The 18,755-nt window shown below is 40.8% G+C and overlaps 1 protein-coding gene across 8 annotated transcripts in view; it reads right to left on the bottom strand.

Moving 5' to 3' along the window:
- Positions 1 to 18,755, bottom strand: part of TUB (TUB bipartite transcription factor) — a 181,097-nt gene that overhangs the window by 59,439 nt on the left and 102,903 nt on the right. For all 8 annotated transcript variants that reach the window (XM_069803784.1, XM_069803782.1, XM_069803783.1 and 5 more), the window contains exon 2: positions 1,957 to 2,008. In XM_069803784.1, coding sequence (XP_069659885.1) covers positions 1,957 to 2,008 — 52 coding nt within the window. The remainder of the gene's footprint in view (positions 1 to 1,956; positions 2,009 to 18,755) is intronic.

Genomic DNA, 18,755 nt, shown 5'->3' with positions numbered 1-18,755 from the left:
CAGGGGGGCTACAGAGGTGGGTTCTGTGAGAAGCTGCTAGAAGCTTCCCCCATGGTCTGACAGAGCCAACACCAGCCGGCTCCAAGTCAGACCCACCGCTGGCCAAGGCCGAGCCCATCAGCAACGGTGGTAGTGCCTCTGGGAGAACAGATTTCAGAAGGGGGAAAAAAGTTGCTGGGGCACAGAAACTGCAGCTGGAAAAAGGAGTGAGAACATGTGAAAGAAAGAACTCTGCAGCCCCCCAGGTCAGTGAAGAAGGAGGGGGAGGAGATGCTCCAGGCGCTGGAGCAGAGATTCCTCTGCAGCCCATGGTGAGGAAGACCACGGTGAGGCAGGCTGTCCCCCTGCAGCCCAGGGAGGTCCACGGGGGAGCAGATCTCCACCTGCAGCCCGTGGAAGACCCCCACGCCGGAGCAGGTGGGTTCCCGAAGGAGGCTGTGACCCCGTGGGAAACCCGCGCTGGAGCAGGCTCCTGGCAGGACCTGCGGATCTGTGGAGAGAGGAGCGCAGGCTGGAGCAGGTTTTCTGGCAGGACTTGTGACCCCGTGGGGGACCCACACTGGAGCAGTCTGTGCCTGAAGGACTGCACCCCGTGGAAGGGACCCACGCTGGAGCATTCGTGAAGAACTGCAGCCCGTGGGAAGGATCCATGTTGCAGAAGTTTGTGGACGACTGTCTCCCGTGGGAGGGACCCCACGCCGGAGCAGGGGAAGAGTGTGAGGAAACCTGCCCCTGAGGAGGAAGGAGCGGCAGAGACAATGTGTGATGAACTGACCGTAACCCCCATTCCCCCTCCCCCTGCACTGCTGTGGGGAGGTGGTGGGGAGAACTGGGAGTGGAGTTGTGCCTGGGAAGAAGGGAGGGGTGGAGGGAAGGTGTTTTGAGATTTGGGTTTATTTTTCATTACCCTACTCTGGTTGATTGGCAATAAATTCAGTTAATTTTCTCCAAGTCGAGTCTGTTTTGCCCGTGATGGTAATTGGTTGAGTGATCTCTCCTGTCCTTATCTTGACCCATGAGCCTTTTGCTATATTTTCTCTCCTCTGTCTAGCTGGGGAGGGAAGTGATAAAGCAGCTGCATGGTGCTTAGTTGCTGGCTGGGGTTAAACCATGACACCTTACCATCTCCATGCTCCTGTACAATGATTTTTTGCTTCTAGAAAGCAGATGCACTAAAACTGAAGAATAAGAATGGAGAATGGACTCCTTCAGCTCCATAAGTTGTGTGGAACACCTCAACATGACTTCAAAATGATTGGAATTTAGTACAGGATTATGGCATAAATAGAAAGTATTTTAATTTGAAAATGAGATGCTGGTAGACACGCAAGCTGATAAATCAATGGGAAAAGAAATGTATAGAAAAACATAAAATTAAACTCACAAGGTTTAACTATAAACATGACAAAGTTTGTGAAAAGGGGACCACAGAAAAAACAAAGGAAAAGTGGAAACCTCAAACCCCACTAAAACTTGATGGCAAAATTCCCTGAGATTTCATGGCAGAAATTCTGAATCACTTTCTGGTACAAGTCATGTAGGAATATAATAGCAAAATAGGCAACATAGCACATAGTGCCACTAGTTTACAGTCACAAGGGCTAAATCCCTGGAACAGAAAGAAAAAAATGTAAAAACTTTGCGGTAAACCTCTGTTGGCTGACATGTCTGCCAGAACCTCTTGTCCTTTCTGGTCCATCAAAGGGGTAACAAATACATTGTAAGTCAACTTAAAGCAAGGAGGCAGTGGAAATGAGAATCACTCAAACCACAGTGATAAGAAAAATTTTAAATGAAGTCAGACTTCTAAGCAAGCTGTAACCTCCACAGACCTCTCTTTTGCATTCCCTAATCAGAGGATGCAATTTTCTATCAATTACCAGATATACGTCAGTGATTTCATTACTCCAAGATCTAGACTTGAGAGAGCAAGAAGGTCCCCCTCCAAAATCTTACCTGCCTGTCAAGCTTCTGCTGACGCAGGCTGCTCCCCTCATCATCCAGAACACTGCAAAGACAAAGAGTACGTAATTGGAACAAATTTATCACTCAAAACAACATGTAACAGCAATCACTGGAGCAAACTCTTGCAGGAGTTTTCCATTTAAAACTCCCACTATGTTCCATGGAAGTTTGCCTGCCCTAACCTGCAAAAGTTGGCTCAAGAGAATTTAAATGCAGTCCATGCAAAATTGAAAAACTCTGGCTCACATAAACTTCAACAAATATATGTATTCAGCCAGTTCACAAAGAAATGCAAAATCCACAGTTTACGGCTTGTTTTCTTCTCCACTGTCTTCTAATGCAAAATGTCAATGTACACAGCAACAGGGTTTGATTGCAAATTTGCACCTAAAGCATATAAAAAGTGAGAAGAGTAAGAGAGCTGCTTAGCAACTCAGCAGTATTTAAAATTACATTAGGAAAATTAACTGTCTAATCTTCTGCACACTGAAAACCACAATTTATTCCTGAATATCTGAAAAGTAACACTTATTCCCATACACTTCAACTTTTAGAGACTGGCAAGACACACAGTATTGTGCACTGCCATATTTCTGCTAATTGTTGCTAGTTGGGAGATTAGCCCCTGCACATTCAATCATTTTCATTAATTAGATGGTAAAAACTAATGGCATTGAAATCAGAAAATTATTTTTGTGAAATATTTTATCAAACTACTGACTACACTTTATTTTTCTGGAGAACAAAGCTCTCCCTTGTAAGAACATTATGGTTAAACATTGAACATAGATAATTAAATCTTTCAGACTGTAATATATCTTCTACAAGGAAAATAGTGCTATAGAACAATAAAACCCCAGCCTCTTACAAGTAGAATCCATTTTCTGTTACAACACATTTTTATAAAAGATTAGCCCCCTTTTTTATAATCACTCTTAACAATCAAAAAGATAAAAAGAAAAAATCCAGGACAAATGAACCTGGATTCTGACCTATATACAACCAAATTGTATTGCAATGGAAATTTCATAAAAAATGTGACTTCCCATGTATTAATAGATACTTTTTAGGAGACAGTAACATTATAGTAGTTAGACAAGACAGCTAATAAAGGCATGCAGAATGCCACCTTTCCAATGCCAGCATTATCAAAGACCTATAATTAAGCATTATTGGTAGCATCAGCCTTTTACAAGTTATACTCACGTTGTGTGTTACAAAAGGCTGATGTTCCACAGAGTGAAACTATGCTGTACAAGTACCTCAGGTATGAAATTACACAGTCTCTTGTGGAGGTAATGCATTGCTCATAGTCCACAAAAAAATTAAAGAAAAAACGCTTCACACTCACGAAAATGTTCTGCTTTAGACCAAGCATTCTTCATTTGACAAATTACAGAAGCAAGTTCTAAAAAGAAGACACACATTCCTCCATGGTATACAATATCAGGTTTTTTTCAAGACTGCTTCACTACAACTGCAATACATATTAAGTGCACTCCTAGAAAGTAAAACTACCTAACGGATATCTTTGGCCATACGATTTAGTAAAAGATGCCCGAGTATAAAGTTTCAGGCTTAATGGCCTGAACAAGTCCTCCTCATTTAAGACAATACTTGAAAAAAGCCAAAACCATGCAATGATGCTAATACAGACCATAAGAACTGCAGAGGCAGAAGTGCATATATATAGCTCCAATACGCAGAGAGGTCAAGAGCCAATATTGCTCCACTCCACCAGTCGTTTGCAGAGCTAAGGAGAAAACTCTGATCTCTTCTCTCCTCTCATCTTCTGCTTTATAAATCAGACTATGCTGACTGCCTCACATATGTTAAATGAGCTATATATACACTTCTCAGACGTTCCCATAAACCACCAGTTCAGTAATTATCTTTATGTGAATATAATGGTTTTCAGTATTATGCTAGATTGGCTATAATTCTTAATTCTCTATCGCAGACAAGATGTCTAAGCGCTCTGGATGACTCTAGCTTCCTCTGCTTTCCCATCATACCATATCCTGGCATAACACACTGCACAGAACAAGGGAGCAGGGAAACGTCCTCTGTCAGGTTCTAAACCTTACCTGTGACTCCCTAGGAAGCCACAACAAGATAAATTCAGGTTCAGGTAAGCAAGCACAGCTCCCACAGGTCTCTTTATGCCCAATCTTACCACAGTAAACATGACATCTGAAGTAACACCACAGTAAACATCAGTCAGAGGAAGGGTGTGATTTGCATTGATTCAGCATTCCATGAATGCAAAGCAACTATCAGACACACTGCCAAAAAAATGGAACTCCATCCAAAAACTATGGATGCTGTAATGCTAGAACACCTCTCCATATTGCCCTTCTACTGCAAGACGTTGTTTTTATAGCCTCTGAATATATGCAATCAAAGCTGACACCAAGAGCAGCATGGCTTGAAAAACAGCTGACAAGCTTGTCTGGAACTTCCCGGTCCTTCATTCTCTCACTTCATATTTTATGAGGTTCTGGGTAGTCTTCCACAATCCTCTTGTAAATATGCATTAACTACAAGCCTTGCATTATTTAAGCTATAACATTCAACACTATAATTGAACTCCAGTTTTCTTCACTGAGGTTCAGTAGAATAGCTACTTCAACAATTCTCTCCCCCTCCAGATTACTGGACTTGTATGAGAATGCCTTACTCCCACCAGACAGCCACACCACTCTTCTGAATCCTTCACAATGTGAAAAATGCCTCATTACCAAACTCTATTCTAACAGTTACCCAATGCCCGTATCACTGAAAAGCTGCAGTTCTGTCCTTTCTTGATGCCTAAATAATGTTTACGCAAGTCCAAATAAAAAAAGGATCCAATTTAGCCTACATATTGTTCTGCTATAATAGCAGAGCACTTCAGTTTGAGACTGTGTATATAAATAAAATATTAGCCTAACAAGGTATGTTAGTATTTTCCACAGGACTAGTGGACCTTGGAGTTGCTGATTAGCAGCCAATACTTCACATTTCCTGCTTTTCAATAGAAGAACTCTCCTGAGACTGGGTGACTTCCAAGATTTGCCATTAAGAGACATCAGGGTTTTAATAAATACATAAATAAGTAAATAAATAACACAACCTCTGTTTCCGTAGCAATTCCACCAGGCCCTCACTCTTTCTGCCTTGAAAAACATCTGCAGCGGACTCTGAGATTCAAGTGTGTAACCACTACTGACCCTTTTTCTCACGCTTCAGTGAAACCTTGCAGAAAGACTTAGCAGATGATCTTGCCACAGCATCTGGCAGGCCATGCACTCTGACAAATGCTCCAGGGTCCAAGAGCTGAAATCCAGAGAATGTACCCTTTTCTTTCTTTGGAAAACACAAAAGTCTAGGAGCAGAAGCACGGCCTTTGACCTTCCTCGTCTTTAAAAAGAACAGAAATCAATCGCTGTTTCCTTCGCAAGAGTTGTGAACACGGTGAGGACCGAGCCTATCCTGCCCAGTTTCAGAAGTGGCCATGGTTTTGTTGCTCAGTGGTCCAAATAACTGAGATGGTCAGAGACTAAAGTACAGTGGAAAAAACTATGGCTGTGACATGGCAGGACCACTACAGGAAATAACCTCATAGAGCATGAGGCTTTTAGAACAATTCTGCCTACATGTTTGATGTGATGCTAGAAAATCCCAGCAGCAGCATGAGACTCAGTCAGTCTTAATAGAGAAATATAACTTTACCATTTATGAAAATTGAATTATTGAAGGGAATGCAAACATATTAGCAATCTGCTGAGCGTGCTGAAGCATCCTGAAGATCCAGCGTGGTTCATTTTTGCTCCTATTTAATCAAGTATCATGTATCCACCTGGCATCTTGGCTATGTTTTTGACCCATTTATAACAAAAAGCAATTTCACACTATATATAATATTGTAAACAGTGCTTCAGGTCTGCAGTAATAGTCTAGTCCAAATGCAGTTAACAAATCAGAGCTTGTATATATTTCCTTGCAGATAATTATCCAGGGAAGACCCATCCATCTATATACACGTCGAACAACCCACCCATTAGAGCTTACTGGATGTTGGGCTTAAGAAGTTAACCATATAGCTATATATTGTAAAGATTCATATTAGCAGCCTGGATGAATGCTCACAGAGACTTAGAGTATTAAATTCAGATAGCATTATTTTCAAATTTTAAACATGGCATTTGATTCAAATACCCTAACCTCCTATTTTCTAAAGGGAAATACATTAAATGAACAATCACCTTTTCGCCAAAGTATTACTTTCCATACCACCTTTTTAAGACACAAAATCTATTTTACAGAGACAGTTTCAACATTAAATTCAATTTACACAAAAATAACCAGGCTTTCTACACTGCTGCATGTCATAATGAAGACGAAAATATAAGCAAGAATTTTAGTATTCTAAGCTCTTCATAATCTGTATTCCTTAAAAATCATATAGAGAGAAGCCCAAGACCAATCAGGTTTTAAGCATGAAGCTTTGTGATTACATGAAGCTCCACAATTTACTTCTGAGATGAAGGAGAAGATTCTGTAAATCAAGATCTTGCTACATTTTACTGTAATTCCACATGGACTGATTTCAATTTAAGTAAAATCAGAAAAGCCTTAATTCAAATAACACATTTCACAGCAAGTACTTCACCTTTACTCTTTGAATATACAAACTGCTCACATTTCAGTAAGCCATTGCAAGAAAAAAGAATTAAGAAGAAATGTTTTCAATTAGAATGTGCAAAATGCGTGTAGTTGTTGATTTATTTTTTTTAAAGGAAAAAAGTCTGACACAGTAAAGCAGCTCTATTGTTTCTGCCTGACAAATGAGGCAATGTTTTTGTTCCTTCCTGACACAGCTTCATAAAGGAACATTTTCCGTGACAATAACTTTTTTTACCAGGACAAAGGTCCAAAATCATTATCTATCACATCTCTGCAGCCCAGCACTAATTGCAGTGAGAAGTGTTCCCGGTCAAACAAGCAAAGACACATATTACCACTACACTTTCATACACTGTTTAACAGTGTCACCCTTGCACTTTCTCTTTCTGCTGCTTCATGATAATACATTACTAACAGCAGCACCCAAAAACACTACATGAAATCAGGGACCTTTGCACAAGCAAAATTAACGTACACAGTCAGGGAAAATTCCTGAAACAAACCATTCACTTCATAAAAAGATGAGGAATTGGATAAGAAAATAAACCAGAAGCAATGGAAAATTAGAGGAGATATTTTCATCTCTAGTTTCTTCTGCCACATAGTCAACTGCAATTCAAAAACAATGGATGATCAAACCAGATAGGAAGAAAAAAAAAATACACCATACCATACCAATCTTCAAGATCACTCATCTTTTCCATCCACTCTTGCTGTAAAGAAAGCTGGTATCTTGCTATGTCAAGAGAAGCAGGTTACAGGTTCTTTTAGAGCACAGCTGACTCAAAAGGACAAGTATGGGTGTAATGTGCCATTTGAGCACTACAAAGTCTCTGAAAACATATGAAATAAAATTCCTGCAAAGAGATATCGCTTGGCTTACTGGATACCATCTGTCATATTCACCCAATTACACTTCTCTATAATCTCTAGACTTCCATAAAGTCTCTGCAGTTCCATAAAACCCAACTGCTCTGGATAATGTTACTGTTAAGCCTTTAGGAACAAGCTTTCCAGCAGCACTGATGAAATGCTACTGTAAAAGCCCATTAACAGGGTCAGGGACCTGCAAGCTGAAGTCATGCTCCAGAAGGAATGCCACGCTGTTAGGTTCTTCAAACAAGTGAAATTCAATAATGCCTAACCAATGAAGCCAGCAATCTCTGTAAAGTGCCAACACCTGCAAAGACCAACACCTGCAAGTCCCCACAAAAAATAAGGTCTGTTCCCCCATGTATGCCATAAGCTTAGTTCACCAGAAGCCACTTGGGAGAACATTATTGTATCAGACACACACCCTAATCAAAGACTTTTAAATGGAACAGATCATTCTGAAAGACTGCAAGGGCTCCCCTCATGTTAGGGATCATCAAGGTTTTCTGACCCCAAAGCAGTTGCTCAGACATCTGATTTAGAGTAAAACCTCCAGCTACTGTCTTTATGGTAAAATGAGTAACTTCTTTCCTGGGTCGTCTAAGCAAGCAAAAGTCTGGCCATCATCTTCATTGAGGAGCGGCCCAAGGACATTCAATCTTAGTTTGCCCTTCTACTGCCAACAGCAGCAACAGCAGATGCTCTTGGATTTCTCCCATGCCATATTCATATGGCAGAGAGGGCGACAGCCTACCATTACTGGTACATCTATCAGTTACCACTGAACTGACCAGTACAGACACCAGGAACTGCTGCAGAAACGAAAATTACATTTCTTTATGTGAAGCTTCAGAAGAATAAAATCGTTTCACTGTGTATCTCACACAGTAAATAAAAGCATGCCTGTCCAGGAATACAGCATTGCTTCCCCTGCCCGTGCAGCTGTTCTGAAGACCCTTAAAAAGACTAAAAGAGATAAAGCAAAAGGAAAGGGGAAAAAAAGCAGGAATACAAACACAGATATTTATATCAGAATTATCAGCATCAAGTCAGCCACAAACACAAGAAGATGTAGAGGATCATACACTGTGCCAATGATCCAAATGGCACTAAAAGTAATGCCTGCAGGGCAGATGGCTGAAAGCAGAGACTGAATCTGTAGTTGCACAAATAATTACAAAACCAAATGCTTTATTTTCTTTTCAAATCCTGGCTGGCAAGCTAGCTTAAAAATCAGTAAATGAACGAGACCTTCCCAAACTGTTTGTCCTATTTGCTTCAGTAAGGTTTATCTAGATGTCCATTGTACATTAAGATCTACGACACTCATTATGTCTGTCCAACAGTTCTATTTGGGATATTTGAAATGAACAAGAAAAAACTTTTTAGCACTCTGTATTTTTCCAGTAAGTCAATGCAGAACATTATTTGTCAATATTTTTCTCTTACATCCGTCCTCAGTCATATGATAAGTATTTCCACCTGAGCAAGAGATAACATCTTTATCAATGACCTGGAGGAGACAGCTGAGTGCACCCTTATCCCATGGGCAGAGGTGACACCAAGTCGGAGGGACTGGTCAATCTGCTTTGGGGTGGAGCTGCCATCCAGAGGGACCCTGACAGGCTGGAGGAATGGGTCAGCGGGAGCCTTATGGAATTTCACAAGGACAAATGCGAAGCCCCGCACCGAGCGAGGAAGCCTCCCCCGCACCGACACAGGCTGGGGACCGTCTGGCCAAAGAGGACCTGGGGTCTTGGCAGGCAGCGAGCTGGACACGAGCCAGCAGCGTGCCCCGGCAGCGACGGCAGCCGACAGCACCCCGGGCTGTACCGACAAGAGCGTGGCCGTTGGATCAAGGGAAGAGATTAACACCCTTCCTTTTCTCTGCACTTGTGAGACCCCACGCAGAAAACCGCATCCAGTTTTGAGTCCCCTGGTACAAGAAAGGTGTTGATCAACTGGAGCGAGCCCCAAGGAGGGTGACCAAGGAGATCTGGGAGCTGGGCTGGAGCACTTGTCCTGGGAGGACAGGTTGAGGGAGCTGGGTTTGTTCAGCCTGGAAAACGTATGGCTTTGGAGAGACCTAGTCCCAGCCTTCTAATACCAGGCAGTCTGGAAAGATTGTGCAGTCTCCACCCTTGGCATTTTCAAGACCCAAGTGAATAATGCCCTGAGCAACCTGGTCTGACCTTACAGCTCACCATGCTGTGAGCAGGACATTGGACTGGAGAACTCCAGAGGTCCCTTCCAGCCTCCAGAAGCCCCTTCCAGATTTGTGAACAGTGTTGTCCTGGTTTTGGCTGGGATAGAGTTAATTTTCTTTCTAGTAGCTGGTACAGCGTTATGGTTTGGGTTTAGTATGAGGATAATGTTGATAACACACTGATGTTCTCAGTTGTTGCTAAGTAGTGTTTAGTCTAAAGTCAAGGATTTTTCAGCTTCTCATGCCCAGCCAGCAAGATGGCTGGAGGGGCACAAGAAGTTGGGAGGGGACACAGCTGGGACAGCTGACCCAAAATGGCTAAAGGGGTATTCCATACCATGTGATGTCATGTCCAGTATATAAACTGGGGGGGAGTTGGCCTGTGGGGTGCAGAATGCTGCTCGGGAACTAACTGGGCATCAGTCAGCGAGTGGCAAGCAATTGCATTGTGCATCACTTGTTTTGTATATTCCAATTCTTTTATTATTATTATTATTATTATTATTGTAATTTTATTATTAGCATCATTATTATCATCATCATTATTTTCTTCCTTTCTGTCCTTTTAAACTGTCTTTATCTCAACCCACAAGTTTTACTCTTTTTTTTCTGATTCTCTCCCCCATCCCACTGGGGGGGAGGGGAGTGAGCGAGTGGCTGCATTGTGTTTAGTTGCTAGCTGGGGTTAAACCGTGACAAGTGTCCTCCTTTTGGATGTCACACAGAACTAAAACATCAGTGTCCCAACTGAGCTACTTGGCAGATTATACAAGCAGATTAACTAAAAGAAAATGTAACAACAGGAATACACATTAATAATTTTTTTCTTAATTCCAAATACATAATTGTTAAGCTAAACTCCAGCCAAATCCTCAGCATGACCACACAATTGTATTTTTGCTCTGTTTTAATTAGCACAGTTTATCAAAATAGATCACCGATTGTTACAACTCCAAGGGTATACGAAACCAACAGAAATTGTAGAAATCAAGCCCTCTAAATGTTTCACTCAGAATAAGTTTAAAAAAAAAAAACACCAAACCAACAAAACATTAGAGTCAGGTAAAAATATATTGGAAGATGGGTGTATTACAGGATATATACAACCAAGCACTGACCAAGAGCAAACAGCCCAACAGACTCTCAGTGCTGAAGGGAACAACAGCAGCTTTACAGATCTATTTAGTGCTATATACTTTACAGATATATTTACTGTAGATATGCTTTATAATAATGAGATCCAGCTTTGAGTTCAATCAGAAAACTGCTATTCACCTTCCAAGAACAAAACTGAAGTTACTGGGAAAAAAACCCTACAGTTCAGGATCTGAAATGTCTAGGCTGACAGCTTTCAGTGAGGATGGTAAGAAGCCAGGAGAAGCTCTAATGAGAGGAAAAGCTAAACTATTCCCTAAAGCACATTGCACGTTTTAAATAATCGGAACTACAGGGCCGCCACTATTGCCCTGGAAATATCAGTTGAACTAATATTTGTACAGATTCATTCTCTGCAATTACACAGAGGTGAGTAAGATAGCACACAGCAGTAAATTGCAGGTAATGAAAATAACACCTAAGGGAAGAGTGGATGGCTGGGCTATTTCTTGCCCTCCCTCAACACATGCAAACTCTGAATGCAATGTTAGAAGGAAAATCTATGTCCCAAAAGGGAGAGGTGAATTTAATAAACGTGAATGATGGAACACAAACACACAATAGCCTTTGGGTATTATGTGAGCTATGCTAAAATTGTATTTAAAGTAGATCAATGAGAAGTGTCTGAATAGTAGCAAATTGGGAAGGAATAAAAGAAAACCCTGACCTGGAGATACACTACCTGCAATGCAGATGGATCCAGATGACAAATGACATGACTTTCAGCAAGTACGTTTATTGAAAACGCATTGCTGCCAGCCACAGGAAAGATCCAGCCCTAACAGCCAGTCTGATTTCTCTTTCAGTACCAAAATTCAACCAATCTCAATCATTAAAACAGTAAAATATACACACAAACAAAACCAACCCATTGACATACAAAGCATTAATGTACAAAGCAACAAACAGTAAATGAAATGAGCAGAAACTAGGGAAAACTATTGTCTGGATAAGGAGACTGCACTTACACATAACATTGCAGAACAAGAGTCCTCTGCCTGGACCATGACTCTCCCATTCCACTACTGCTGCACTGGTAAAAGATGTCACCTAGAACAGACCTCTGTGATTCTAATATGGAAAAGACTGTGAACCACTGCGATAAAGAGAAAACCTGTGTAAAATGATTGCTGGCTCCTTTTCCTACCTCTCTTACACCTGTTCTATGAAACATGGTTTTGTCCAGTTGGCAGCATACTGGACCTATTTTATATCAAACAGCATAACCTTCCAAGACACCTGTAAAATGAGATTAACAAACAAGTCTTAACTGCTCTTGGAAACACCTTTGTGATGCAAGAATGAAGCATTACAGGTACAGTAACTAACGGCCTTTAAAATAATAGTATCATCATGAAGTGTTTAACAAACAAAACACTGATCCCAATGATAGGGTCAATGCTGCAGGTGTTCAGTGAGGCTTCTCCCTGCAGTGGGTGTGTGAAGACAGGCACAAATATGTAGATCAAATATACTGCTGCTGAAAGAGATGGTATCTGAGGTAATTCACTAATGCCACAACTTACTAACAGATGCCACTGCCTACCTATGTGTTTAGGACAGGATAGGAAAAAGATACAGTTGTATTTATTGGATTTTTAAAGGAATAGTAAAATTAAGCTATCAATTTATTGAAAAAATGAAGGCAAAAGAGACTACCTAGTCTCCTTTAGCTGCTTTAATAATCAAAACTGAAGAAAAATCCAGTAAGAATTACAACTCTGATAGGAGATGTTAGCGAAGTGAAACAGCCAAGCTCCTTTTTCCTTTTTACAGGTGGTTTTACAGCTTCTATGGGATACAGTTTCTAAGGAAAGACATATCATTTCATGATAAATACTAACCCTGAAACAAAATATTTTGTCACTTTCCCCCCACACACACATACTATCTTTATAATCCAATCTAGTACTCTTTTGCTGGAACTGAAGAAAGCAGATTTTTCATTTTGGTTTGCATTCATTCTCTGTAGTTACCTTCTATACAAGTAACAAATTCTGACAATCCTGGACAACATTTTCAGTGGAAAAATGAGTTCGTCAGATACTAGTGCCTGAGTACACGATATGGATTTCAAGACTGGTAAGATGTTGATGGCTAGCAAAAGTAACAAACACCATTTGGCCTAGATTTTGTACCCAATAATGAAAACTAAGTCATTATTTCTAACAGCACTCTATGCAGATGAGGTACTCCATACAGTCTGATCCACATACTTGGGCCCTGATCCCAAACAATGTTAATTCAGTCTTATGAAAATGTACCCACTAATTTCACACAGCATAAAAAGATGCATGTATATAAACCCTTTCAGGTTGGGATTTTTAATGATAAACTGGAGACAGAGAATTGTTTTCACAATGTGCATATACACTGCCTACACAAAAGAGACACTTTTTCTGATGGAGTCTTCCAGGTATTAATACAATCTTAGAAAAGGATAGTAATAATAAGGTTGGGATGGTGACTTTTTTCCCTTTTTGAATGAAACAGAGGTATTCACTCCTTTCTAAAACATGCTAATGTCTTCAGTATTCAAAGATAATTTCAAAAGAACTTACAAATTTCATCTTTTCTAATTTATCAGTTCCCTCTGAAAAGACGATCTTGTGAGTAAACAACCTGAAGAGCATTATTCTCCATTTCAGAACTAAGCCAATCTCTTTCCTTTGCTTCTGTGTGCAGTCAAAGGTGGGTAAGTGGAATCCACTCTCAAGACCTAGGAAACGGCAGGAAAACTACAACGTGGTCAGAGAGTTTTCTGCCACTGTGAAGCAAACGGCTACTGAGAAGCAGTGGCAGATAACCAACATGGGAGCTTTACTCACAACGAGAGTTATTAATGACTATCCTGTGAAAGCTAGTCCCTCTAATTACCTAAAAGCCAGTCATTCTTCTGGGAGTTTACAGTGAAGGCAAACCATCTGGATGGTGTTGCACAGTGAATGATTCCTTTACGGTACCTGATCCAATATGTAGGAAAGCCCTTAAGGACTGACATTCATATATGAAGGCTTCCCAGCGCAGCAGATACCAATGAGACCTGTGAGCCCATCCTACATTCTTGGACTCCACTTAAGACTTCTGCTCCTTGGAGAACTGGAGGGGGTCTACCCCACAAGGCTATGGCGGACCACCACAGCAGGCTCCTGCCAATGGCAGGGCTGGTTAGAGAAAAGTCATTTGATTACATTGATCAGATCCAGATTTTGAAATCTGACATCCTGAAATTCACATCTGCGCCAAATCAGAAAGAAATCCAAAAGCATTCAAATTTTCTATAGAATAGATAAAACATCTACAGAATTGAGCCCCTGGCAGCCCTGGGATCTCTAATCCTACGTTTGTCCACCTGTCTGACTGCCAAAATAAGTGACATAGAAGACCCCAGAAGCTACAGTATACTGAGTCAGTAGCAGAAGAGATGGGTCATGTATCATGGAGGCTACTGAGGGGGTAGGTGGGCAAGCAACCAAAGAAATTCCCAAAGGAATTTTGCCCAATAAAACTTTTCCGGTATCAGGCTTTCTCCATGAAGCATTTTAAGGCAATAAATCAGCAAATTCTGATTAAAACTCTTCCCTTCCCAGCACACACTAGTATGCAAATAACCAGTTGATATTATTACATTATAATTATATTAATATTATATTATTACATATCATTATAGGAAACAGTTGAAACTACAGTAAAGCCAACAAAGTCTCTGTCGCTCATTAGATTTCAGGGTGTTTAAGATTATTAAGAAATCATGTTCCACAACTTTAGCCATCAGCCCAGAAAGCCAACTGTATCCTGGGCTGCATCAAAAGAAGCATGGCCAGCAGGTTGAGGAAGGTGATTCTCCTCCTCTACTCCGCTCTAGTGAGATCCCACCTGCAGTACTGCATCCAGCTCTGGAGCCCTCAGCACAGGAAAGACGTGGACCTGTTGGAACAGGTCCAGAGGAGGGCCACAAAAATGATCAGAGGGCTGGAACACCTATGAGGACAGGCTGAGAGAGTTGGGGTTGTTCAGCCTTGTGAGACTGAAAGAGTTAATGTCTCAAACACTGTGGTGGGGCAAGTTCTGCTTAAAGACAAACCCTGCACAGCAAGGAACCAAGGTGAAAAGCCCATCAGCTCAGACATCAGCAACAGGAGGGGGAGGGCATGCTAGAGGGTCCGCAGCTCCCTGTTCTAATACAAAGATCAAACAATGGCCGTGTCCGCAGGGAAGGAGAAGTTACTCCGCAAACGACCACAAACTGCTCATTGACCTGAGGAGTTCGGGTGCCCACCCGAAGGAGGGGCAAGGATGATGAAAGGGCACAAACTGAAGCCCCGGTTGCACATGCCCACCAGGACTGGACCCCTCGGCTGACTGAACCAACGCTGGACCCAGGACCGGTGAAATCTTTCTCTCTTCCTTTTTCTCTCTCTGCCTTCTTCTCTCTTTCCTTTTCCACAATCCCTACACCTCATCCGTTTCAAGATATAAACCATTGACCAAGTCTGAGACTACGAGTGGATCCAGCCGCCCCTAGACCCTTCTCTGAGGAGGAATCTGGAAAGCAAGGGGGTCTGCTCTGAACCTCGTGACTCAACGGGAGGGATCTCCTTATTCCCTGAATTGATGTATATGGTTACACGGTTTACAGAAGTAGTCTTATGCCAATTCCTGTTGTGAGAAACCCTGCCACCTACTACCACGCCTCCCCAGTTCAGTTTGCTTCTGTCATAAATAAAATCTTTAACTCATTGTTTGGTGTCATTTCACCTTAATTTAGCCGGAGGGAATTTCGAATTAAACACGACTCCCTGGTCTGTCCAGTCTGGGTTGTGACAAGTCTGGAGAAGAGAAGGCTCCGGGGAGACCTTATTGTGACCTTTCAATACTTAAAGGGGGCTTCTAAGAAAGATGGGGACAGACTTTTCAGTAGGGCCTGTAGCGATAGGACAGGGGGTAATGGTTTTAAACTGAAAGAGGGTAGATTCAGACTAGATATAAGGAAGAAATGTTTTATGATGAGGATGGTGAAACACTGGAACAGGTTGCTGAGAGAGGCTGTAGATGCCCCATCCCTGGAAACATTCCAGGTCAGGTTGGATGAGGCTCTGAGCAACCTGATCGAATTGAAGATGTCCCTGCTCACTGCAGGGGGGTTGGACTAGCTGACCTTTAAAGGCCCCTTCCAACCCAAACTATTCTATCATTCTATGATATACCTTTCCCCTTTCTCCGTGGCAAGTAACTCCCTTTCAAAGATACTACTAAGTCCAGGAGCTGTGTTGGAAGAAGGTAGCGTTGGAAAGGAGGCAACAGAAGTCACGCTACTGTCAGGCAAAGTGCAATGGCTCTAGCACACAGGTGGTAAAATTATCTCTGCTATAAATTGTTCTCTATGGGTGGAGGAGAAAAGTATGCATTATTATAAGGCATATCAGCTTTTTTTCTTTTTGTTACATTAAGTGATTTTCTCCACATCTGTGTTTAATTCCCAGCCAAGGAAGCTGAACTACCACATGCAGATTTCAGGCTGTGTCAGTTTTCAACTTTCTCTAGTAAAAATATTGCAGAGAGAAAATAAACAGGAGGAGGGAAAAGCATAACAAGGAATAATACAGTATAGAATCTCATGTCATAGGACATATTAGAAAAAGGAACAAATACTACTTTTTGACACATTTTAGGAAAAAATCTAACTTGTCCCATTAAACCTATATTTCTGTATTCTGACTGTACTTTATTTAACCCCAAATATGCTGGCATGCATATTTGTGTTTCAAATTGAGAAAAAATATTCATTTCAATAGTAAAATGCATTCACTACATTTACAAGTACTTGGAAATGTCACATCAAGTAACAGTCTCAACATTTTTATGCAACATACCTCTTTTTGTTGCATACTAAGATATGTACATTGCATAAATTTTAATCATCTTTGATTTTCATAAATATTAGCTGTGCTCACGAATTTGAATTTATATACCTAGTTTAGCATATCAGCTTTAAGTATTTCAAATAAATTAGTCAAATTTAAACCAGATCAAAGATTTGTTATTGCAATACTTTTATTTCCATCTTCATTATATGAATCATCAGAGTACCAACTATACGTCTTCTTGACTACTCTGTGACCATTTTTGTTACATGTGACAATCATGAGGTACCTTTTACCTAAGTAAGCGTACTGGAGGAAATTATATTAGGAAGTACAAACAAGCCTGGATTCTTCTTGTGCCACAAAACAGGAAGATTTCAGCTATTTAAGTCTCCTACTTCTATCATCAAAATTCTGTCACAAAACTACAATCCAAAACAATACCTGTCCACTCAGGAAACTCCAACAGTTAATGGAAATCTACCCTGGGATCTTTTGACTCCACTTCTGATACTTCCTCACACAACGCTTTAGTTTCTAGGGTTGTAGCAGTCTTCCTTGATCTAAGAAAGATTCCAGCAGCTAGAATTATCTATCCTGATAGGAATTGTGAGCACACACGAATCCACCTGGTTTGTAAAGTTTTAGGTTCAAATCAACTATCAAGCTAATATGTTAAGCCGGGACATCTTTAATCAAATCTTCAATCAGAATCTCATGGCAAATGCAGCACAGTTGAAAAACACTGAGTTCACAAGGGCAGTACCAGAGAGCACGGGTACATCGCGAATTGAAAATTATGGGAAACTACAGAAGGCAGACCATATAAAATACAGAGAGGGGGTTACACCTCAGGATTTTCCCCAGTGCTGTTCCAGATATCGCATACGCCATTAATATTTCAGCAAATAAGAAACCTCAAATACCCTGGCAATGAGACCTCTAACGGATTAAGATTATCAAGTTGTCTTCATCTGGTTCTCTCAAACTGCCTCCAATGAAGTTATCATTTAGTCTAATAATTATTCTGGATTGTTCTCTCAATACTGTATAATATATTGTGTGGAGCTACAAAGAGCTATGTGAAATGCCTTGCTGTAGTGATACATAAAAATACAAAAAAAAATTTAATTACTAAGAAGTGTGATGACTTGAAAAAAGTAATACATTATCTGCTCTGCCCAGCTTGACCTCTCAACAGATAACTGGACAAGACATTATTTCCTCATATTTAACTATATATACATAGATAAATGTATATATTAAAAAAACTGGAAGAGAAAATCTGGAAAACTACTACTTTTTCTTTTAAATACAGTATGAGAAACTATCATCATTAACTGGTACGACTCAAATGTTGGATTCTTTCAGCATTGGGCTGTTAATTGATACAGCAATCCTTCCTTTCAAGACATAAAATTTTGCTCTGTAACACGTATGAGACATGCAAGAATGTGTGCTGCCAGCAAGAAATGAGAATTGTGGGAAAGGCTGTGGCAGAGGAGTCAGCACGCAGACTCGCGGTTTCAGAGTACTGGAAACTGGTGTCCCTAAAAAGCTTTGGATTTCTAGCTGAAAATCTCCTCTGCAGTATACAGCTTATAGTTGACACAGTTATCAAATTACTGGAAAACTAAGGGCTAATTATCATGACCCAACTAATTCATATTTCTAACTGCAACTATCTTTGCCAAATTACTGTTCTAGGCTTGAAAACATCTTCACATGAACAGCCTGTGTGGTACTGTTTGAGAGCCTCCATCGGTCCCCCATGCAAGACACTTCAGACTCCAGAACACCATTTTCACTATATTTGAAGACTGAAAATAGGGTCTGATATATGCACACCACCTAATTTTTAGGGTTCTGATCCTGAACAGACTGATAAAACTTGCTATTGCTGGACATAAATATTGCCATCTGAGCCCACTCAAATAGCTACGTATTTGCAAAATAAAAGCTTATAGCATGTGAAATGGTGAACACCAAAAGAAAAGACTGATAACAAATCAGTAATTTTTATC

This window comes from Haliaeetus albicilla, chromosome 16 (assembly GCF_947461875.1).
Source record: "Haliaeetus albicilla chromosome 16, bHalAlb1.1, whole genome shotgun sequence".
NCBI lineage: Eukaryota > Metazoa > Chordata > Aves > Accipitriformes > Accipitridae > Haliaeetus > Haliaeetus albicilla.
Note: the sequence above shows the minus strand (reverse complement) of the source record. Positions and strands in the feature narration are given on the sequence as shown.